The sequence below is a fragment of the Corvus hawaiiensis genome, chromosome 14, assembly GCF_020740725.1.
Source record: "Corvus hawaiiensis isolate bCorHaw1 chromosome 14, bCorHaw1.pri.cur, whole genome shotgun sequence".
In the NCBI taxonomy this organism is placed as follows: Eukaryota; Metazoa; Chordata; class Aves; order Passeriformes; family Corvidae; genus Corvus; species Corvus hawaiiensis.
Window position 1 is genome coordinate 1,976,892 of NC_063226.1, and position 24,952 is coordinate 2,001,843.

General features: G+C 39.9%; 1 protein-coding gene across 18 annotated transcripts in view; it reads left to right on the forward strand.

Moving 5' to 3' along the window:
- LOC125333098 overlaps nucleotides 1-24,952 on the forward strand; it is a 52,733-nt gene that overhangs the window by 20,130 nt on the left and 7,651 nt on the right. For 4 of the 18 annotated variants that reach the window (XR_007206754.1, XR_007206752.1, XR_007206761.1 and 1 more), the window contains 5 exons: nucleotides 1,610-1,730; nucleotides 2,799-2,877; nucleotides 7,269-7,398; nucleotides 8,233-8,395; nucleotides 22,087-22,161. Coding sequence is in view for 4 of the 18 variants with exons in the window: in XM_048318714.1 (XP_048174671.1) it covers nucleotides 1,610-1,730; nucleotides 2,802-2,877; nucleotides 7,269-7,398; nucleotides 8,233-8,263 (358 nt within the window). In the remaining 14 variants the exon portion in view is untranslated. The other 14 variants (XR_007206763.1, XR_007206755.1, XR_007206750.1 and 11 more) reach the window with 12 other exon arrangements.

The following is a 24,952-nucleotide window of genomic DNA, read 5'->3' on the forward strand; positions in this document are numbered from 1 at the left end:
GTCATCTTCTCATTGTCCTGATAGAACCATGGATTTGTATCTTTTAGAGATCTCTAACTGCAGGCTGGAGCTCAACTGGCACAGGTGGATGGAAGCACTTCTTCAGTGCTTCTGTGAGAATCAGGTGAACTGAATCAATAATGCCATCTGACATAAAGGAGAGAAGAAATATCTTTACAACATCAAGCAATGCAGTCTGATCCATGTTCAGGGTATTGGGTGACTCATCAAATCTCTGTGTAACAAGCAGGAATTGATCTTACAGTCCCTGCCCACCTGATGGGAATGTGTGTGTGCATCACTGAGGAGCATTCATGCAAACTTTTGTCTGCTGAGCTGGTGGTAAGATTTTACAAAAACATGCTGTAGTTCACAATTATTATTTTTTACAGCTTGCTGGTGATGAATGATTCAGGAATTTAAACCCTCACCTTTAGAAATCACCATCTGTTACTGATGTCTCCTTTAGCAGCTTAACTCAATATAATTCAAATTGCAGTTACCTCTGACCTAAGAGCTGTGTGTTACTACACCAGTAGTGTCTTTAAAAAGCCTTATGTGTTATTTTCTGTTGGGAATATGTGCATCAGGGATTGTTAGAGTGAGAAATTAAGAGTTCTGGAGTGCCTGGGAGTTGGAGGTCAAAGATGCAACTTTCTTCATCCAAACAAAGATGGGATCAGCCCCTTGCCAGATCAGCATCTGTGGTCAAGCTGAAGCCTATTTGGCAGCATGGTTTTAGTTGAGTTAATGAAGAAAACACTGTGAAAACACTTTCCTCCATCATAATGAACCATGTTTTATACCAGATGTTGTTGGGTATCATGAAACATTTGTTTATATAAATAAAAAAAATATTAATGGGAAAATGTGCTGCTGTCACACTTTTAAAAGCTAATGTGTACCTGGATTCTAGGGCTTATATTGCTTCTAATATGTATGGAATTACTGCAAGTTGCATAAAATAATTGTAAATTGTATAAATTAGATACAATAGATATATTCAAAATAGCAGAATGATAAAGAGAATTCCAAGACCTTTTTCTTTGGTTTTTTGTGGGTGTTTTTTGTTTGTTTGTTTTTTGAGGGGGGGGGGATGGGCGGGTTGTTTTTGACTTGGACACCTTTGAGTATGGACATCATGCTAGATTTTTGACACGGTATTTCCTAAACTAAAATTCAGATGCTGAAAGCCTGCTTGTTGCAAATACTTGATTTGATTTGTCATCTATTCACTGTATATTTTGGAATCAATTAAATTCTACTCAGTGAATGTTCACACAAATTGGAATTAGTTTAATGATATTTTAATTTTTTCAAAGATATCCTTGGCCCTGCTACTACAGGGCCTTCAGGCACAAATAGTCCTAAACGTGCAGGTGTTTAGCAGAAAGAATAAAACCCCCCCTAAAAGCGCAGGTGTGCATAGCAGGTTTGTCAAGTAGCGCTTCTGAAGGACAGAACAAACTCCGTTTTTCTGTGACTTAGGAGGGAATCACTGGTGCTGTGTCTCTCTGGCTGCCTTTCCTCCATGGCTCTCTCCAGCTCCAGGGCTGTGCCATTTTCTCAGGGATGCTGTGACTCATTCCCTGTTTATTTTCCCTCGCAGATGGCGTCATTTCACCTCCAGGAGTGACACCGTGGCACTGGCTCGGCTGCGTGAGGCTGGGATGAGTGCAGGATGTGTGGTGCAGCTTTCCTTGCGTCTGCCTTGTGCAGCAGTGGGTGAGGTGGGTAGGAGCACGGGGCTCTGGGTGCTGCTGTGAGTGCACAGCCAGGCAGGAGCAGTGACCCCGCTGGGGTCGCACACAGTCCCTCTGGTAGTGGCTGGTTTTCTGTGTGCCAGGGAACACAGGGCATGCAGCCGACCCACGGGCTGACGTTGGCATTCTGGCACACAAACAGTTTGTGAAATGCTTCCAGCTCTGTCTTACTGTGCTGCATCTATTTGCCCAGAACTTTTAAATTCCTCTCCAGTGCTGGCAGGTTTGGTGGGACTGTAACCTGGGCATCCCACAACACTGGACTTCTTGAAACTGTGAGATGGGGAAGTGTTTGAGGTGTTGCCTCAGCAAAAGATATTCTAAAACCTCATGTGAAAGGTTTGTTCTTTTCATTTTTATGCTGGTGTTATGATAGGCAGAGAGGGAAAAGATGTGCTGTGAAAGACCTTCCCACCACCATCATCACACAGGCTATATTTTATCTTTCCTCGGGATTTGCTGTAGGCAGCTGATTTAGAACTGGTTTATTGGGTGATCAAACATCTCCATTTGTGCTTGGTAAGTGGGGACATCAATTGTGTCCACGTGACTGGGTCTGACCTTACCTGTACTGCACAGTAAAAGGGTTGATAGGTGGGAATGGGGCCTCAAAATAAAACATGCACACAGTGGTCACTTGGGATGAAATTTGGCCTCCATTTTTTGCTGATGTACTTGCAGGTGTTACTGGCCAAAATCTGCTCTTCAGCTCTGCAGCACTTTGCTGTATTGTGCTGCCTTTTCTACCATTATCCCTGGCATGCAAGTCCTGAGGCTAACACCCCTTGGAGCTGCATGAGAAATGTTGAAAATATTCATACACAAAACATCATTGGCATCACAAGTTATTTTTTTATCCTTCCCCTTCTGTAAGGACCTTAAAAAGTCAATCTTCCTGCCCACACAGAGTGTTATTTTTCTGAGCTTGCTTTCTGTTGAAAGGACATTTCTGTGGGAATTTTGCTTCCATTTGTGTGTCTGCTCTGTGCAGTGACTTTATTGACCACATAAAGAATGATGATTTTTTTTTTTCAGTAGTTCCTTCAAGAGGCTCTTCTGAAGCTTGGTTTGATTTGGAGAGAGAAAAGGGGTCAAGATAACAAAAAACTAGCAGGTAAATAAGCACATGTTCTTGCTTGCAGTAACATTTCTCTAGAATTTCTCCTGATTTAATAAAGACCTGGAGTATGATTTTTGTATCTCCTGAATTTAATAGATATTTTTAAGCTTTTACTGCTCTATAGTAGATCTGAAAAAGCAGATCTTATAGATTAATTTGAGAGCCTATTTCCCTGGTAGAGTGTAAGGAAATGGGGCACTCTTAATGTTTTAGGGTGAGTTGGAAATTCATCTTAGAGTTCAATGACTTGAACCCACAGATGAGATGTGGGCATTGTTTCACTATTAGTTCATGTTCTTTCTCTCAAGCTCTCCAATTAAGCTTGTACAAAAATATTCCCTGGTACAGAAAAAACCCCAAACTCTTCAGGCATTTGAAAGGGTTATGGCAACTGGAAATGCCACCTCCTTTTTACACAGCTTTTTTTTTTTCCCCTTCCCACATCCTCCAATACTGCTGCTCAAAGGTCTTTGTCCAAATATATAATGGAAACAAATTGCCAAGGCATGGAACACACCATCAACCAGACTCTTTTTCCTGGGGGCTCTGAGAGATGAGTGCTGAGCCTCCTGAGAACAAATGCCTGTCTCGATTAGCCAGCAGCCAGAGCCAGAGTGCAGAGCAGCCCCTGGTGCTGAGGACCATGTGTTAGCAGAGAGCTCTGCTCTGAGCAGGACATCTGCTTCCAGAGTGCTCTCCTCATACAAATGGGAATGGTAATGAGAACACACCCCTGATATGAAGAAATGTATATTTTAAGTAACTGTTTTAAGAAATTTTTCTTTTGTCAGTCTTTAAATTTTTTGGTCTTGCAAGTCTGTTACCACTAGCTGCTGGGGATGGTTGCAGATAGTGAACAGCAGATAAATCTGTTCCTCCTGCATTTTCCAGGCAGACAGGAATGTCTGCCAGGCCAGCCCTGAGCCAGGCAGAAGCTGTGGCAATATGGGCAATATGGAACAGAATTTGATGTAATGTTAGCATGCCTTTGAGGAGGTTTATTGACTTGATTTCACTATTGTGCTAACTAAATCCATGCAGCTTCCAGTTGATCTGGAGTGATGACTGCTTTTGTCTGCAAAATGCTTTCCAGACAGATTCCTAAACCTGCCAATAAACAGAGCCACAGGTGAAAATTGTGGCTGCTGAAGGAAAAGTGGGTGTAAAGGTGATTGTTAGAGGTTGGAGCCCTAGAGAAAAGACCAAAAGAAAACCTAAATCACATAAAAAGCAGAATTAGACCAACACTGGGAGAAGATAACCAATTCCAATTTCCAAAAGGATGCCAATAGTCTTACAGTTGCTCAGTGAGAGGGCTTGGCCAATTGAAGTTCTGGGAGCAGAAAATTCCATTGTTTACAAGATGCGTTTGTTATTCAAGTTACTGGATATTGAGCATTCTTGAGCTTATACAAGGCGAAAAATCATCTTCATACATTAATTATGAAATAAATCTTAATTCAGCTTTATAACTACTACTTCAATACTGCACCATCTCTAGGCAAAGACCCCTACAATAGTCCAGATTAAAATGATAATAGAATCAAAATTTTCTGTGCCCAAAGCAGGGTCATACATAAACCCTTCTGCAGCAGGAGTCTGTGGTGCTTGTCAGTGATGCCACCTCTGTAGCCTTTTACAAGTTCCACCATTTCAGAGAAACATTCATGTGATGAATGGGAACTCCTCCCTCCCTGACCCCATCCAGCAGTTATTAGTGAACCAGACAACTCCGTTACAGTATGAGATTACTAGAAAATATAACCTAATTCTGACCCACAGATTCATAGTAATATTTCAGAAAACATCCAGAATTAGCAGCATCATTGATATGAAGATCTGGCAGGAAAATATTGTTTATTGTGTAGAAAAACTACACATAGAAAATACATCTTTTGTGGCCTCATTTCTTAATATACATATAAAAACTTTCTGTTTCACTGTTTTAATTGCTTTGAGCAACAGGACTAAACTAGAGTTTTGCATAGCTTGGTCAATTGAATGTTGTGTAAGCACTATCACAACTGTAGCTCTTGCAATAGTTGGAGGGATGGGGAGAAAAATGTGCAAGTCAAACCTATCTTCCTTGGACAATGGGGAACAAATAGATATAACAGAAGTAATTGATAAATTGGTCTGGGCAATTGTGTTAGTGACAAACGACAGTTGAGTAGGAGTCATTGCAGTCAATCTAGAGGGACAGTGTTCAAAATATCGTCCTTTGCCATAAACACTTTATCAATTTCTCCATATTTAGGTATAACGCTGAATAAAACCAATCTATATTTGTAACCTTGCATTAGAAGCATAGAGATAGTGCTGTTGTCACCATTTAATCCTGGTAATGCCCACACAGTAAGAACTTTGAGATGTGTCTGTTCAGCTCTTTCCTTATAGGAAGATCTTCAAAATAGACATGAAGGAGAGCACAACAAATCTTTCTCTGTGTTCTGCTTCTTCTCTTGCATCCTTCCAGGACAGGTCCTTGCTCCAGGCCTGTTTTCAATCAACTTTTTCATTTTAGAAATAGCAGCAGACTCCACAGAACCTGGTGTAGTCACAGGGAATTGTCCTTGTCCCTGCTGAGAGCTGTGTGTTTTACCCTACCTTTCCCAGGAAGGGGAAGGCATGGTCCCTTCCCAAGCTGCAGGTTCTCAGCACCACGTTGTGGCTTTCTTTCCCAGCAGAAGAAAGCAAAAATGAGAGAGTTTCTGGCATCTTGTTGTTCAGCTGTTTCCCTGGAGCAGCTGTGACCCTGGAGGCCTGCCTCTATGTCCTTGGAATGTAACACAGGCACTCAGGACAAACTGTACTGGTTTGGTCCATTTTAACATAAATCCATCTGCTGCTCAAGAATAGGAAGTGGACAAATTGATATCTAATGAATGGCAGTGTCAGATATTGGAGGTGAATTTTAAATAAAAGGAATCTGAAACTAACTAGGCATTGCAAAAACTGCAACTTAAGATGAATCATTTTCTCTTCTAAGAGAAAAGACACTGTCTACAGGGAGAGCCTGGCCTCACTGCATGATAGGTTTGAACCAGAATGGAGAGAAGAGAGAAATTCCTCAGGGTGTGCTTTGGCAGAATGATGAAATAAATAAAGAAATGTACTGGGTGGGAATACTTTTCTCTGTTACAAATGGTTTGAAGCATTCTTAGGGTTTTTGGCCAACTTAATACATAATCCTTTAACTACAATGTTCTTGGCAAAGAATGTGCTTCAGCTTCTGTCTCGTTAGAAGATGTGGCTCCTTTCAAAACTGCATTACTTTAGTTTGGTGTGACATTTGCAAGGATTTTCAGCAGTGCAGGAAGAGTTTGGTTGTTGCAGGAGGTGCCTAAAACCCTGCTGTGAAAGTGAGCAGGTTGAGATAGCAAAGCATGGTAGAGAAATGCAAGAGAAGGAGGAAAACCTGCTGAGAGGGAAATTCCCATGTTCATGTTCTGCACAGAGTGAGAGCTTCTGGGACTATCCCCTTATTCCCACAGCTCTGGCTGCTACTGCAGCTCCCTGAGCCTTCCCTGGGAGCAGCAGCAGTGCCTGCCTGACACCTCAGTGCTCCTGTTTGGAACAGGGACCCTTTGCTCTTGTGCTCCCAGCAGCAGCCTGTGCTCTGAGGTGTTTGATGGCATTGCTCTTGCCAGAGCTTTAGTGCAGAGAGTGCAGGGGCTTCATCTTGGCTAGGGAAGGACTGAGGCTTGGCCTGAGTCTCAAGTTGGTTAAGCAACTCAACCAGGAGTTTATTCTGGTCTCCTGTTTTATCACCCACAGTTGTCAGTTCTCTATTGCTGAATTTTCTGACACTCAAGGGAAACATGCTTAAGATGTCCCAGCTGTGAACAGGATTTAACTCCATAGTAGCTGTGTGTCTCTTCAACTCCCTGAAAGGAGGTTGTAGGGAGGTGGGGGGTGGCCTCTTCTGCTGGGTATCAAAGTAAAGGATGAAAGGAAGTTGTCTCATGTTGCACCAGGGGAGGTTCAAATTAGATATTAAAAAAAACCCAAAAAACCAATCACTGAAAGAGCAGTCAGGCACTGGAATGAGCTGGGGAGGTGGTGGAGCCACTGTCTCTGGAGGTGCTCAGGCATCTGGATATGGGGTTGTAGTTCAGGGGTGATTGTGGTGGTGCTGGGTTATGGTTGGACCAGATGTTTGAACCTTGTTGATTCAGTGATTTGTAATATGTAAGAGTGATACATAATGACTTTCTAATTGTGGGTAGCAGTGCACTCCATGACAGAATTCTGCATTAATACTAGCTGTGGGTTTAATAGCTGCCTTATTATTTATTGATGTATCAGTTCTTTAGTACTGTGTTGCTTAATCCATAAGTATTGTGGTCCTTTAAATTAATTATGCCTTGGGGTTGTAATTGCAGAGGAAGAGCCAGGCCATGAGGAGGGCTCTGTGTTAGTTGGGCTGAAGCTGCACCTCAGGAGCCATGAATCCCCACAGATCACTCACAAATGGCCAAGGTCTCTGAAAGCAGATGGACACCATGCAGATAGGTAGGATTAAACCAGTGTATTTCTTTAACTCCCTAGAGAATGATGAAGAATGATGTTTTTAGAGTGGCAAGTGGGAGCTCAGTTGGAAAGGAGATGTTGCAGTTTTAAAGACTGCAGTGTTTGTGTGCTGATGTCAACACAGCAAAAGGTCTCCAGTCACAACAATGAAAAATCACACTGGCACTGTTGTCTCAGTTTTGCATTAGCATCTTGGCTCATCATTCAGGGATTTTGAGTAGAGAATAATAGTTTTCTCCTTCAAGTTAAGGTTAAAGAGCAAATTCTTAACACAAAAGTTTCATATGAAATTGATTTGAGTCTGGTAAATCTGAGAATAAACAAATCCTATCTCTAGCTCAATGCCTGTAAATAATTTATTTGAAAGCGTTTACACAATCAGAAAAAAATGGGGCTGAAGGAGGAGGTCATCTAATCCATTGAACTCTCTCTTAAATCTCTATCTCTACTTAAAAATCTCAATGCAGTGCCGGAAACTTTCATTACAGTGGCATGATGCAGTCCTTCACTAACTTACAGTGAAGAATTGCCTACTTCTAATTCGTCTCCCTGGCAGCTGGGAAAAGTCACCAATTTAGTCTTGTTCTGTGGGCATAGAAGTGAGGCTCTCCTTTTTCTCCTTTCACCTTGATGGGAGTTTTTCCTACATTTTGAAGTTTTTTTTTAACAGTAATTTCAATCTAAAGGCCATAAAGACTTTTATATCTGCTGGTATTTGAACATTCTGAGCGATTTGGGTTGGTGATTTTGTTTATCTATGCCCAACTCAAGCTGGTTTTCATCTTGGATTAATTCTTTTTGGTTATTCTTCTGTAGCACTTCTCCCATCTGTGCAGTCCAGTGTTAAGCCAGCCTTTTGGAAAATGATGCAACTTGGGTGCTTACCTGTACATTATAACCACTTCTCTGGAGGTGTGTTAGGAGCAAAGATGGAAGCAATTTCAGCTGAACAGAGAAGATGGAAGGGTCTGTGGAAGGTGTGAGTATCCTTAGTGCCTTTGCTGTGAGGGAAGAAGGCACTGTAAGTAGGCTAATGTGTGGTCCACCTACTATATCATCCAAGAAAAGTGGGGGGATTATGGTAGAAAGCTGCTCAATATATATGAAGCTCCAACAAATGTTTTTTTTTTTTTTTTTGTCTTTAAGACTGGTGCAAGTTGAAAACTTGCTGAGCAAAAATATTTAGAAGTAAAGGCAATAGAGCTGGCAGGAGCGTTGCTACTCTAATCAATAATAAAAGGATAATCTGTCTTTCTTTGTGGTACACAAAGCAATAATCTGTTGTTCAGATTGATTAAACACCTCAACTCTGCTTTGATTATTAATCAATCTCTAACATAGCTTATTGTGAGTATAATACAAAGTACTAGAGATTATGCATAGTATTGATGGCGATAAGAGCAGGGGGGTGGGGGAGTCTTTGTTCCATCATGGGAAAAAATTGAACTGAGGTGAGGTGGAGGCTTTCTGTGGATGAGTTTTTTGTTGATGTACCTATGAGAGGTTTGACTGCAGAATTCTAAAAAGGGGTCTAAAGGTTGAGTTTACACAGGTCATGGTGATTTTGATCTCTGATTCACAAATGTAGAAAGTGCCACTGACGGGACAGAGAAAGAATGTAAAATATGAGAACCAAGCTTCTCGGCTAGAAAAAACCTGTCCTTCAGGAAACATGCTGTTATCTGGTATATTCTTTGCATTAAAAACTTATTTTATCTCTTTCTTACACGAAATCTTATTTGAGCTTTGGGCTAGCCTAGGCTTTCAGCTTTTGAGCTTTTTAAATTATGAGGAAAAAACCCTCCTTCCTCATCCTGTGCCTGGGGTTACATTATTGCCAAAGTGGTTTATTTTTTTTACTGGTAGGTTAGGTATCGGTTTTACTTCAAAAGGCAGGGCAAAGGGTTAAAATTTTACTTGTTCAAATGACTTATTACTGTCTGAAAGGGGGAATTTAGGTTTTTCCTTTTCTTTTCTTTTTTGACTTCTCTTAAGATATTCAAATACACCTGTTTGACTGAAATGTGTGAATCACACTTTATGAATTGCAAAATCACTTAAGCATCTGGGCAGTAACCTTTAATTTGTCTCTCCTTTGAGTCCAGAGTTGGACTAAATGACTTCTAAAGGTTCCTTTCAACTTTTCTTATTCTGGAACTCGATGGTTCAGTGATAAGGTGTGGAATAAAGCATGCTCAGGATGTTAAAATTTAGATAGATTTGGTTCAACTGGTGAGGGAAGTTGAGTTGATTCTTAATTGTCTTTCTCTTTGGGAGGGTTCCCTTTCACCAACACTTAGGACTCCTTGTGACACAAGCTCTTCCACGGTGCTGCCACTTATTCACCTTGGTCATCCCAGCCCTGCGGGACTTGGAGGAAATAAACAATTCTCCGTGATGGGAACAGCTCCAGTCTCAGTGCCCCCTCTCTGAGGATTTGCACACATGCCACAGATGCATCTTTGTCCTGTTCCATTCTTTTAGGGTAGCATTGAATACCCATCTGTGGTTTGCTGGATATTCAGAAAAATCTTCACCTTTTGAACAGTACTGACCTGCATGATTAATGATGGATTATGCTGACAGTATAAGCTTAATTGCATTTTCTGTCTTGATGTTTTCCAGTTGTGTTTGGGGTTTCGATTTTGGGTTTTTTGTTTGCTTGTTGGTTTGGTGTTTTTTATAATGGCAGCATGAAATAATGAAGCTGATGATAAAAATGCCTATAAAAATTCTGGCAAATTTATTATAGAACAACATGGCTTGATTTCTTATTTTTCTATCCATCTGGTCATTAGGCCTTTCCAACTGTCAGTGTCTAATATAATCGCGTTTAATAGCAGCGTATAATTAGCTTTATGTTGATCAGAGGCATTTGGGATGGTGGTGGTAACATTCGAATCCAAATATCAAAATCCCAAAGAAGATAACTCAAAGACACATATGTCCAAGCCAGCATTTATGACTTTTAGTCCTAAAGTCTGTAACCGGTGATTTAGGCATGTGAGCTTTGAACTGTGGTATGGAAATTTATCAATTAAGAATCCTCAGGAGTTCTGGAAGCAAAGTACAGATGTCTCTCCAAATGGTAATGTGGTAATAAGTCACTTTCCCCCCCTCTATACAGTCCTGTTATTGCTTCAGATATTTAATTTCTTCTTACTTGTCTAGCTTCTTATTTTAAAAAGGTAATGAAAGCTATGTCTTGCCATTGTTCCACAAGGAACAAATTTTCTCCATTTTTAAGCCTCCTCCAGAGCTCTGTGTATGCAATCTATACACACATGTGTTTCCTTAGTGGCTGTTACAGGAGTGCAATTTCCTAGTGGGTCTTTTGGGAGGTGATTTTGAGGTGAATTTGTGTTACTGCACCTATCCGATAAATATTTCTCAAATTTAACTTGGTAGCCATCGCTAGGCAGGCAAAAGAAGGGTGTTGATGTTCCTGGAACTTGGACTTCATCCTAAAAGTACCTGTTTCTCTCAGTTCTTTAAAGGAAAACTTGATTTGAACGGCTGTCTTGCAGAGATGTTCTTGCATATGGAGTTGGACAAGTCAGGTATTTGATCATAAAAGACCTACTTACAGGGCAGGATTTCAAGCACTACAGAAATATATTTATTGACTAGATCTAGCAAATTTTTTGGTTCATTGAGACATATTGGAGCATCAAGCTCTGTACTCTGCTCTGCAGCCAGTCAGAATAAACCAAGCAGGGCTTCAAAAAAGGAAATACACCTTGACAGGTGAAAATTACATCTCCTGCATTACGGTTCTTTAAAGCTGGAATTGTCTTTGAATTTAGGCTTTCAGTTCTTCAATAAAAGATCACAGTTCCCTTTTTGTTCTCTGGCACTGTAACCCATTTGAGGATTCTGTCAACACCCCTTTCAAAAAATGCAGAAACCTGTTAAGATTTGTAGGAGAAAAAAATCTATATAAGTTACCTTTTGCTCATAACTTGAAGTGCACAGCCAGAGCTTCCTCCAAGAAATATTTCAGTGCTAGAGAAGGAAAAGCAGACCTCTGTTTCCATATGGTTCCTTGTTGAAAATAAGTAGTGGTACCACTCTGGGGTTTATTTTTGGCCTGGGCGTTTGCTCAGGGATTATTTTGGTTGTGCACTACTCTGCTCTAACTGACCAGCATGTGAGGACACATCTAAACTCTGACAGGGTGCTGGGACAGATACCAAGAGAGTCCGTGCAGCTCTTGATGACTGGATGTGAAGCACGTTGACTTCTCCTCAAAGAGATCTGCCAAGATTCATTGCAGGATCTGTTCCTTACCTTCCTCCTTTAATTTCCTGCATCATTTAACCAGTGTTTTCTGTGGCAGAACTGCTCTGCACATCAGTGCTTCCCTTTATGTTTGTTAATAAATTGTGGCTTCTGCTACATGAGGGTTTTTGGCAGGTGCTGGTGAACATAATCTCTCCAGACTGCAGACACAAACTAAAGACAATTCCCAGATGTTTTAATAAGGAACCAGAACCTGTTAATGATGCATGGGAAGCAGCCAGTCATTCACATGACGCCTCCCCTTTTCTCTCCCCCTTCCCAATGAATGTAGTTTAAGATTAAACTCCTTCTCTATTCTTTATATTCATGTTTTCTGGCTTCTCCCAGGAACTTACATCCAACCAAACTTCCTCGTACCTCAAACCACCTTTGGACAAAGTGTAATTTTGGTGTATAGAGTGGGGAAAAGGGAATGCTACAGTTGAAAGTAAATTGAAAAATTATACACCAACATAGAAGAGCAGGTAAGAATGTTTTGTGCAGAGCTGAACTCTTTAAAAATGGTACTAAATATTTTGGACTATTTTAATACATGTACTAAGCTCTATAGACAAAGCTATTGAAATATTGAGACCCTACAGAGATCCTAAAAAGCTTTCAAGCTAAATTTAACTGAGTTAACTCCTAATTGAATTTGGTTTTCTTTTTTAAATTCTCAACTATGAAAGAAAAATTAAAAAAATATACTTGATGTTATATCTTAGAAGCCTTGAAAATATCCCCAGAGCTCAACATAGATTTTTCACTGTTAACATAAGTATTGATAATTTGAGGCATGTGCCCTACAAGACCATAAGGGGAAGCTGTAAATTGGGTAACTCATCTAAACAAGTCCATTCTTATTCAGCAGAAAAGAAAACTTTCAGTAGTGTAGAGATGGCACAAAAAATTCTTATAACAGAAGCATCTTCAGTGCTAGTTGGGAATGTGATGCCTTTTAGGCTTGTTCCATTAACAGCTCTTTAAGAAACAAAAAACCTGAACAATGTTTCAAAACTCCACTCTAGCCTCTTTGCTGCTGCTCTTGGCATTATCTCTGATACATTCGAAGTAGTTTTGCACAACTATTAATTGGATCTTTTGGGGAAGATCAGCAGAATTTCCACTTCTCAGCAAAACCAAATGGCTATAACTTAAGGCTATCCTAGATCACAGTAAGAATATCAGCCATGGGAATTCCACCCTGAAGAATAAGACCTCTGTGAACCTTTATCTCGTGGCTATCACATTTTGTCAGTGAAAGGCACCTGGAGGGATGTGTGACAGAGTGTTACGTGGGGCAGAAACAGGGCTGGCAGAAATTAACCTCGATATTGGTGGAAGTGAAAAGAAGCTTGTGTTTTGTGAATTGTGCACGTTTGAAGAGAATATTATTCCATTCATTCTTTTTGCCGACATTGCCTGAATCTAGCAAGGTGATTTGCAGTACCTGGAATATTGGGGTTGGTTTGTTATTAGTGGCTGCTTCTACATTTTGAAGACATTGGCTGTGCTGCTCTCGTTAGTGCCTCTGCACTGCTCTGTGAGGAGACTGCGGGCTGCTCTTGCCTCCTGCTGGCAGAGGAGGTTATTTCCCAGCCATACTGCTTCAAATTCCTTCCAGAGTTGAATTCACGCAAAAGAGTTTGTCAATCCACTGAACAAATAAATAGAAAACTTTTTGCCTTGCAATTTAAGTAGTTTTGTTCTTTTAAGTAAGGTGAAAGGCCTCCTTCTAGGTGAATTATCAGTCAGCTCTTTGAGCCACCTGGGAACGACCCTGTTCAAGTTTGTCAGTTAAGAAATGAGCTCCTGGAGTGATTCTGAGCATCTTTGCATTTTTTGTTATGGAGTGGAGTCAGCTTTTTTTTTGCTAGTCTTAATTGCCTTCTCCAATATATCCAGTTATTGGACATTTAGCACTTCAAGTGGAGTAAAACTGCTGGAAGTACTGGCCATGCACTCTTTTGTTCAGTAGTTTAGCAACTGCCAGAATTGGAGAAGGAAAGAGTTTCACTTTTGTGCCAGAGAAAATAAAGGCAGAGAGAAAGGTCCTTGATAACAAGTAATTTTGGGAAGGTTATGGGCATGGGTTAGCATGGAGAGAGAAAGATTGTTCATGTGCTGTTTGGAAGTTAATGTATTTGCTCACACATTAAAGGTGTTTTGAAATGCCTTCACCACTTCCATTCCACCCCCAAGAGGAAGCAGCTGAGTCATAAATTTGCATAGAGAGTATTAGTTGTAAAAAATAGATATTACACCCCAAAATTCAGGAGTGTTGTGTATTAAGCCCAAGTGCAAGACATTAAATGTTATTGGAAAGCTATGAAATTGGTTTACAAGTTAAATCACTAGTATGGCTTTTTTAGGATATTCATCAAAATTTACTTAAATTAAAACAAAGAAACACATTTGTTGAATGATTACAATTCCTGCTGCCTCCGATTTTTTTATATTCATCCTTGAAAGCTATTTACTTAATTTTTTGTGTTCAATGAGATAGTTATCATAACTGATTATGTAAGATAATGATTTTAAGTTCTGTTGATACATCACTTAGAGAATGTAGTTGTTGGAATCACTGTAAATATGGCAGGTAAGAGCAGAAGAAAGGAAGAAAATGGACGTAAACATCCGTGAGCTCCAGTAGATTGATTTTTCTTGAGTGGTTTGACAGATAAAATGGTAAAGCAAAATGTTCAACTTCAAAAGCATCACTTGAAGGAAGTAGGAGAATGTGGCAGGGAAGGAAGGAGATGATGAATGTTACTTTGTTAGAGAGGAGAAAATGCAATTGTTCTGCATGAGGTGTTCATCACTTTCCTTTTTCTCTTCTACAGCATTTGATAAACGTCCATTTAGCTGTAGTAGGCAAAAATCATGTTTAAAGTCTTGGTTCATGGGTCATCTTTCAAAGCATTACATCTTAATAGTTTAAAACTTTTGTCTGGTTCTGTACAACAGTTTAATGTCTGAGGCTTCAAGCAATTCTCAGAAGAAAGCAGTGAGGAGTTTCACTCTGAACAAGGAGGGTGTGATGAATATGCATTCCCATCAGGGCTAAGCAGCTTCTCTAGAAATTCCAATTTCTCAGAGGAGAAACACATTACTCCAAATACCCCTCTTCAGAATAACAATGGAACTGCCCTCTGAGGGTCTGTGTGATTGTTACACAGGACTGTGGGTGTTGCTGTTAGGTAGGAAGGGAGGAGAACAGACACGCTTTATAGTGTTAAGTCATGGGCGAGCATATACACACAAGTGTTTCAGGTGGAAGAACAAAGGGACTAAGGAAAAATGCTGCATGTAGATTTTTTTGACTTTAAAAAACGCAATCTAGCTTATTTACAAAGAATTCACCAGTTTTGTCCCTTAAAAATGTTGGTGAAAAATGAGGTGCAAATGAGAGGTGGAGAAAGACTTTTGCTGGGAGATGCCAGCCTTTTTACCAGCACCTTCACCCACCCCTACAAAATGCTCAGTTAGTCTGAATCTCTTTTGTAGTCTCTAGCTTTTGACTCTAGTACACATTTATATGCAAAGCACTATCCAGCAAAGTTTTTCCTTGTTTCTGAGTTAAATTGCCATAGCAGATTTCCACGTGTTTTTGGAAGGTGACAGAGACAGCGGTTCTGTTCTCAAGGCAGGTACTGTTTTGTGAAAGATCTTTACTATTTATTGCATCTATTCCTGGTGGAAGATGGCAATTACTATCCCACTTCCAGCAACTCTTTACCTGAATCCTGACAGCTCTTAATTATGTGTGAAAGAAGTTATATGCAGAGAAATTTCTCAGAGTGAATTACCTGTGAGATGTGTTCCAGCTTAGAACGTCTGCAGCACCACCGTTTGTCTTGTGGTTCTCATTTGGTTGTTTTTGTTTCAGGAGCTGGGAGACTTTGCCTGGCTTTTGATACCAGAATTTGCATTGGGAAGGAATTTCTGCTGCTGCTTTCCCAATGTTTCTCTCCCTCTTTTTATTTTTTTTTTCCCCTTTTCTGTTGGATTTGGCTCTATGTTTCTTCCTTTAAATGAGCCTCTTGCAGTCAGCTGCTGAGTTTGTCTACTGCTGAGTGTACTGCTCAAGGAAACACAGAGAAATAAGTAACAGGCTTTCAAATTTCTGATCAAGTTTAACATTAAATCTTATTATTCAGCTACATAACTTCATTACCCTTCAGTTATAAATGTTTTATTTTCTCTTTAAGTATTTATTGGCAAAAACATATTTATGTCTATACTCAGAGAAACGTGCCATGATGGCAGTCATGTTGCAGTTGATTTCCAAAATAATTTCAAGCCTGCAGAAGCTGGCGTTTGAAAGATGTCCTATTCCAAGTCATACTAAATCCAAGATTTTAAATGATGCCCAGCTTCCAGACCAATGTAATGAGTAAAGATAGCTGAGCCAGGACAGATGTACTGCTTCCCGGTCCAGAGTAGCTGGGTGCTGGCAACTCTGCCATTTAATGCAGGAGAAATCTTGCCGCACAAAGGCAAGGAAATTCCAGTCCTCTAGAAACATCTAGTTGGGCTATTGTGACAGGATTTTAATGCACAATCCATCTCACGAGATTTTTGTTTCTGTGGGAAGCTTGGGCTTTATTGCATTGATATTTCCAGAGAAACTGTTTTCCCTGAAAACTTCCAGGGAGCTCTCAGTGTTTTACCACAATTAAATTGCACTTATGATGGGTTATTATTTCCTGCCTAGTCTTTCATCACAGATGTTTTTCAATTATGGATGGTCACTCTCTGTTTTAATAATTCTTTCTGGATTTATATTTCAGCATGAGATTTAGGATGGCTTGAACTAAACCTCATTTATTAGAGGTAATATTAACAGCACAAGGGATGTTAAATTATAAAATGCAAAGAGTTCCAGGAAAGAGATGATCATTGGGGATTGTAGTAGTAACTTGATTTTGTAGCTTGACTGCCATTGATGACTTCACCACTCCCTAATCAATGTGCCAAAGGAAACAGCTACATATGTGACTGTAGTTTATCTTTGTTTTCTCTTTCTGCTATTAAACCATCAATATAATTGCCAATAAAGGAGCTTGGCCACTTGTTGGAAAGCTCCCATCTATAGTATAGATAGCAGAGAATGTTCCTGAAAAAAGCCACCGGTCTCCCAGCAGCACTAAAAATTGAGTTTCAGAAAGCCAAGTAAGCATTTTCCACAGTAGGGCCAAGCTTTGTAGGGACAAGGTCACCCTGATGCCCTCAGTAGAAGGGGAGTGCCCAGCTGCTCGGGAGACAAGAATTGCAGGGCTTTTTTCCTGCCTAATTAGCAATATTGCTTTATATTTTGCATGTCCCTCTGCATGTGTTCGGAAGAAGTCTGCAGGGAGCTCATTATGTTCCCAGCCTTGTAGTTATAGGCTTGCAAAGTTGTACCTTCAGGGGGGTGGGAGGTGCATCCACTTGAAGGAATTCCATATCCAGAATGAAACGCTGCTGAAAACCTGTAGGAGCTCTGTTGGATGTCTCCTGTGGGGCATGCTTTATCCTGCCCTGCATGTTCCTGCAGAGAAGCTGTCCAGATGAATCTTCTTGACATATTTTCTCTTTGAGATAATGGCTGAGGGCAGAATTTTGGCTCAGATGACATCTGTTAATGAGTCTCTAACCAATGAATGGGTTTGGGTAGAAAAAGGAGACAATGAAACCTTGCTTATCACCTCCTTGTAGTGATTTTTGAGAGCCCAGTGTGGTTCCAGTTTCTATCAGTTTAGTGTGGGGGTTTTTATTTTTTCCCCTCTTTGGAGGAATGTGGGTGAAACATGACAGAATCCCATTCCCAGCGCACTGCTGTGCTAACACACTCCAAGCAAGACAAGGAGTTTTCAAAGGAAGGATGTAGGGCAAGAGCTTATGGAAACCCCTTTGAGGACAGTAACATGAACATTTGTTGCAAGAATGGCTGCCTGAGTCCAAACTCGCTTCTCTTTGAGCTTTCTTCTTCTGAAGGCTGCATCTCTAAATCAGAAAGATGGCCCCACATACCTCGTGGAATTATTTTGTGCAGCCAAAATAAACAGTTTAAACTGAAGGAAGCATTGTGCCATTATTTCCTGGCCGTCATGGAACTATGCCAGAAGCTGCTCCTCAAAAGTTCTGTTAATCTTTACTCAGTGGGGATGTCACTGTGTGAAGTCCCAATTGCTCAAGCTGATCAGCACTTTAAAGAGAATTATCAGTCAGAGGCTTATAAAAAGATGCAATACTTTCCCCTGTGGATGAACTGCGCCTTTCTTGCTCCCACTACACAGATTTTGGATTTGTATAACGATTTGTGGGCACACACTGCACCCCATAATCCTGTGGAAAAAGTCTAATTTAAGTGATCACAGATGTAAAATGGTGTTATCACACACCCTTCACTGAATTACAACTGCACAGACCCCAGGATAATCCAGAACTAACAGGACAGTTTTGTTTAGTGGAACCTAGTTTGCAAAAGAACAGTTTTTAACAGTTGTAGTTGAAATACTGACATTCATCTATTTCTTGGGATATCAGCAGCCCTGATAGCTGTCTAGTAGGAATCCAGATGGTTGATAAGGAAAATTCAAGTAGCAGGTGACAATTAGCACCGTGCTCTCCCTTAGACCACCTGCATACCCCAGGACTGAAAAATTCACTAATCAGGTAACACCCAGTGTTGCTCCTGGAAGATGCTTATTGTGCTTTAGGAGAAAAAAATGAAAATTTATTCACATAGGGAAAAATAATTGCCACAAATCCATTTTGTTTGCTCACAAATCATTTGATTTGGGGCTGATCAGCCTTGGTATTTTTGTTTTTATTAATATGAAAGGCTTCTGTGGGGTGTAGAATAGTTTGGGAAGCTGGTGAGAAATATGCTGTCACACGATCCCTGAATGATTATGCAGATAAAATTTACCAACTTCCCTCCTCCAGTTTATCCTATTTGGAAAGATACATGAGAAATAAATGGCTGGTTTTAGTGAAAGTAAGTGCTACTTCATCTGGAATAAGCATCCTGTCATTTCAAGATTTACAGCCGTTCTCCACTGCTGGTCGCTTCTGCTCTGCCTTTTTCACTCTGCTTCTTCTCTGCTTTATTTGCATTTTTGAGCCTTTCTCATTTGCCTACTAACTTGTTTTTTGTGGGTTTTTTTTTTCCTAGATAATCTGGAAGGTGAAGAATGACCAGGCAGAACTCAAATGCCATTTTGTTATGCTTAATAGCTGATTAAAAACGAGCTGGCCCCTCTCTGGTGTTCACGCGCAAATGCTCTCTCTCGGGTTTTTGAAATTGAGTCATAATTGCTGATGCCAAAAGCTGTCAGTACAACAGGATAGAAAGCAGTCAGCTCTTCTTAGTGTTATATAAAGTTGTCATTTTGGAAGAATGAGCAATGATAAAGAACTGTTGCAGTGCTTCTGCCCATTTTCACAGTAAACCATGCTGTTCATGTTGCTTGTGTTGGTCTCTTTTCTAATATATTAATTTTCTCCTCTAAGAAAAGAATTCAAAACAAAGCAATAGGAATTTAAGCACAATTTGCAGGGGAAATAAAGCTGCATTTTTAGAAATATTTATGTCAAACATGCTCATTCCTGCATGCAGTATAATAATATGTAAAAAATATTTAAGATTTTAATGTAAAACATGAAATTGAATGTACATTTTTTACCATGGCAGGCACATCAGCAGTATCTAGCTGTATATTTAAAGGAAAAAAATTCTGTAAAACGTTCTTAGCTCTGTATGTAATACATACATTTACAAAACAAAATGCTGGCTTCCCTAATCATGTGTGATTTAGTGGGTTAATATAAGGTATATTAATATTTATAGTGTCTGAAATTTTAACAGAGAATCCTCTCACTGGCTTCTGCAGTATGGATGTTTTCAAGTGGACAACAGCATGCCTACTCTGAGAACTCATTTCTTTGCTTTCTCATTAACATTCAAATTACTTGTAGGATGATTATTAATGAGAATGGACATTGCACAATCTAACTCTGCAGCCACTATTGCTTTTCAGTAAGCAGTAATTTACTTTGGCTCTCTGTAACCTCCAAGACGATGCTTCTGAAATTCTGCATTTCATATCTGTAGCTGAGAATCGGCCTTCAGAGTCCCAGCATCTGTGGCAACATGTGCTCATGCTTTAATTTGCTGAGTCAATGTTCCAGTTTTCTGATTCACCTCTTTTGCTGAGGGGATAACAGCTTTTCTGAAGCTGCTCTGCACCAGAACTGGCTGCTTTCTCAACCAGTGACTCATTGTTGCGCGTATTATGCTTTAAAAATTTCACAGTGGACAACCTGTGCCCATTAAATAGACATAACTTCCTAGGGCTGCTCATATGCCTCCTCGTGCTGTTACTTTTCTGTTGTTATCTGACTGCAGCTATCAACTCTATAGACATTAGGGTAAAAAAATATGTTCAGCTGACACACCAGCAGAAATTCACCTGACTGCAGGGTCTGTAAATCTGCCTTATAAATGTCTCTTGCCTTTATAAAATACTGAGCAAAACTGAAAATGAGCAAATTCTTCTGCAAGGCAAGAAATGCTAAAGCAGAGGGGAGGAAGGCTCAGAGAGAAAACATTGGATGTACCTGTTTACAGGAGCTGAGACTTTGTAAATTAAATAGGAGCACAGAGGCAAGGGTGTTCTAAGAGATGGCAAATTCTCCACATGGAAATTTATTCACATCATGGCACACCAGTTTGACCAAGCAAACTGCATCCCAAGGGCCTGACTTTCAGCTGTGGGCTGCTCTTCCTCTGTGTGCCAAGTAGCACAAATAATATTTAAGTGGTGCTTTTTTGTGCATTTATGTTTGTTTTTTTCCCCAGATAAGCAAAATGATGGAGACTGGGCACCACAAATTTCTTTCAGCTTTGTAAGTATCCAGGTTATGTTTGATAATTTGAAATTTAGATTTTGTGTCTGGGCAAATCACAAGTTTGGAAGCAGAAGAGAGTGGTTTCTGTGTATAATTAACCCCATTCCAAATACCACTAGTTACAATTAGATCAGACATAAGAAGTCAATTATCCTTGGCATGGGAACTTTGACATACTCAGTAGTTTTGGAGATAGATTAATGAAAGTCTGGAAAATTTAATAGCCTTACTCTGTTGTACCTGGGAGGAGATGGATGTTGGGATAACAATAATATCTCGCTTTTACTTATGAATGTAGTTTGGCTCGATGCCGTGTGATTTCCTGATGAGAGGACCTTGTTGTGCGCAGTGCTTTGAATTCCACAGAGCCATTCCTCAAGACTTTTCTAAGGCAAAGGTTTTCCTTTGTTTGTCCTGGGCTTCTGCTGTTTCCTTTAGCCAGCCTGGAGCTCATTTAATCCAGGAAAATTCATTACAGCCCTAAACCTACCCGTGTAAACTCCTGTTCCCATGCAGGCTCCTTTGCTGGTGCCACAGTCCCTCCTTCCCCCCAGCAGCCTGAGGGAGAGATTCTGGAACATAAATCCAAGGATAAACCCTGTGCTCCACCCTTGGGTGCTCCAGCCATCAGCTCCGTGTTTCACAGAGCACAGTGCTGATCTGCCTGCCTTTGGCATGGAAATCTTCCTATCTGGACAAATTTCAGAATACTCTGATTGCCACCATGGCCTTGGGCTTATTTAAAAAGGAAAAGGAAAAAGCATCACATGCTGTTCGAGGGGGACAAGGGTAAAGGTCTTCTAAGCAAAGGCTCGACAGTTTTCTAGTCTATCAGTAGAACAAATACCACATCAGGGTATTTTTCGGTTGTTTCATCTGTCATATTTCAGATTTAACTTGATTTATTTGTATTTTACTTCATTTTTTATTTTTAGCTTGATTTAAAGATTTTGGAGGAAAAATATCTTCTAAGACTTATCTATTATTTCGGTTGTTTTTCCAAGTTGTATTCTATTTTTGATTAATCTTCTGAGCAACAATATTCAGTTTTTCACTGTGTACACACTGTACACATGATTAAAACCCCTGGATCTGAGATGTTAATATTCAAAGCCAGAATTGTATTACTGTGTTTATGACATAAAGATATTTTCAATATGTTCATACCAGTATCTGATTTTTAAATTACCCCTATTTTTGCAGGGTAAATAAATATATAAAATAAAGAATTTTTTTGTACTTCTATATTTAGCAATAATGATTATGTGCTTATTTATATTCATAGATACTATATAAAGTTATTACTATTGCTTTATGAAAAAGCAAGTGTGCTTTTTATTTTGTAAGAGGATACAGAGTCAACTTTTTTTAATGCCCCCTTCTTAAGGGGTAAGGATAACTGAGATGCGAGGAAGTTTTCAAAACAGGGACTCTGGTGCTGTGGCTTGTGCAATTTCAACCTCTAAAGGTCAAACAGTGTTGTTTTTGCAGAATTGCAGTCACGTGCTTGGTTCCCATCTCACCCATGAACATTCCAGGGCTGAAATCTTCAGTTTTGCAGAAAAAGTAAGCAAACTTTTTGCCCTTTGTCCTGTGAGAATATTTGATGATGCATCTCCTAAAATAGATGTGCTCGAGGGTAAACTGAAGTCACTCCTCTGTCTTCCTGCTCTTGATATGAATGAAATTTTCTTAATAGCTTATTTACCTGCAAATAAATATTTGGTGATGCTGGGCTTTGGTAGAGCTCTCCCTGTATTTAAAGGAGAGCACCAGGAAAGACCCAAAAAAAGAAGGGAAAACTATTTTTCTTTCCATAGAGAAAACAATCTCTGAAGCTGCATGTCATTTGTGGGCCCACGGAAATCAAGGTGAGATTTGACTTCCACAAAACAAAAACATTTCAGAAACAGAATTAAACAAGGAAAGTCATTAGGTCAGTCGATGCCACAGACAATTGTCTCTTTAAACTGAGTATTGCTGTCTCTCAGTTTGAGGGTGCTTCCTGGTTTCTCTGTGGCTGCCAACAGAACAGATAATGCAATAGTTGAAGCTCATTTGAGCTTTGAAGGCTTAGATGGATCCAGCTCTCAGCTCTCCAAATGTCCTGTGACTCAATGGCATTTCTTGGGGTTTGATTGCTCTGCTCTCAAGAGGCTTCTCTGCAAACCTGGCAGCAGCAGAGCAATATTCACAAGGAATGGAAATTCGAACTCTATTTCTTTAAATTTTTCACTTGACTTTTAATATGTTTTCCCCTCGCTCATTTAATTCTTTTCTCTGTAAGAAGTTGGACAAAATTCTAAGTTAAGACTTCTTATTTTTTTGTAACTGCTTCTTTTTGGCTTGCATGGAAATAATTTTCTTAATAATGCCACAACGCAGAGCACTTGTACAAATTAGCCTGAGAGAGATGTGTTGAAGTCATTTTGAGACTATTGCATTATTTACATCATGACATTCTGTCAGTGTACTAATGCTCAAAAGTATTTATATTTCTGGACTTAACAAATATGTAAATCAGGTGCGCATTTCCCTCGGAATGCAAATGTCTCTAATGAGGAAAGACAAACTTCAGAACAAACAAACAAAAGCAGAGAAAATGTTAAATAGCTCATGTGAAAGTGGGGATAGAAAGGGAGTGGACTGGAGATACTGGGCTGTAATCCTTGCAATCTTGGGGTTGTTTAATCAGCTCATCTTGAAACTCTTGACAGATCAATTGTTCCTTAGCCGGGAGAGAGCTGGGGAAGGATGGCAGTCAGACTGAGTTTTCCCATAAGAAGGCATGAAAATCTCTGTTTTTGCTCTTTGTGGCAATCTAGAGAGCTGAGAGGATTGAGTTCCACAGGCTGAATTCGTTAACTCGGGCACAATACCACTCCAAAGGGCCCCAGCTCTCTGAAACACTTGTTTGTGTTGCAATAATTAAAATAGCTGTTTGATTTCAGTGTAGAGGCACAGAATGGGAATAGCGTTGTGGTGAATTGGGTTTGAGTATTATAGAAGGATTTGAATGTCCTTTAAAGAAGCATTCAGCTCAGATTTCATGTCAAAACTTTGCCCTGATTTATTAAGGATGACTGATATCTTTGAATCACAATGCTCTGGATTGAGCATATGCATGGTGGAATGGTTTTTATTGTGCTATGTTTGTGCTGTGCTTTTTATTATGCACTGCTCACTGAAAACTTTATCTTGCATTACAAGCTGAATTCCTTTCTGAAGAGCAATTAAACAAAATTTGCTTACTAAAATAAGACATTATTTATTTCAAGCTGGCTTCTATTTTGAATTTTGATGGCTTCCTGCTAAATATGCAAGCTTTCTTTTCTGTGAAATTAGCTCAGTATCTAAAAATCTGAGTTACGTGGTGTTTTGTTTTTCATCATGTATCTTCAGCCCCCAAAGTTCTGGTAAGCATTATATTTCCCAATTATCAGCCATCTTTAAGAAGATCATTTTGGTAAAATTAGCCTGAGTTCTCAAAGAACTATGAATTATGGATAGTGCCTGAGTAATAAATGGGGTAAAATGTTTTAATTAACATTCTTCAGTAATCCTTTAGCTGCATATTGTATGTAGCTATTGCTTTCTCTCTCTAATTCCAGACTTTTAACTAAAAAATGTGCTTTGTGTCTGTTACAGTCAGTTGGTTTCTGTGCTGTGACAGCCCCACATTCATGATGCTTCTGTCTCATTTGTCTCTGTCATTCCAGATCTGGTCCTGCTTTAGCACACCCTCATCAGTTTGTACTGGCAGAGCTGATGGGGAGGGATCATTAGTAGCAGAGCAAAACCATCTTGAAAAATGCTATCTTGAACTTCCCATGTGCTGCTTAATCTGTCATGCAGATATGGATATTAGAGGCTGGAGAACAAGTTCTCTGAGCAAAATTATTTCCTGATCAAATCTGTCCCACAGTTATGCCAAATCTGCACATCCCAGTGTCTATGGAATGTCCACCCATGAATTAGAGGGGTGACAATTCCTTGAAAGGAGGACATGAGGAAGGCTGTGCTGGCAACATTGGCCTCTCTTAACTTCCCTTCCGCCATAAAGGTGGAGCAAAGGTCTGCACCAATATCGGCCAACACAAAATTTATTTCTCATTTCTTTCTCAGCATTACACTTCCAGCAGCTTTCTACTTTCCCTCTGCTAGGAGGTAACATCATGTAGGAGGTGCTGGTTTTGTGCTGCATGAACTCTGAAACCTCATCTCTGGAAGAGCGAGGAGGCCGTAATTACTGTGAACTGCTGGGCAGAGAAAACCTGCTATTCACTAAACTCTCAGTAGAAGATGGACTAGGATCTTATTAAATTGATACCTCTAATAGCGCTAATTAATGCCTTGG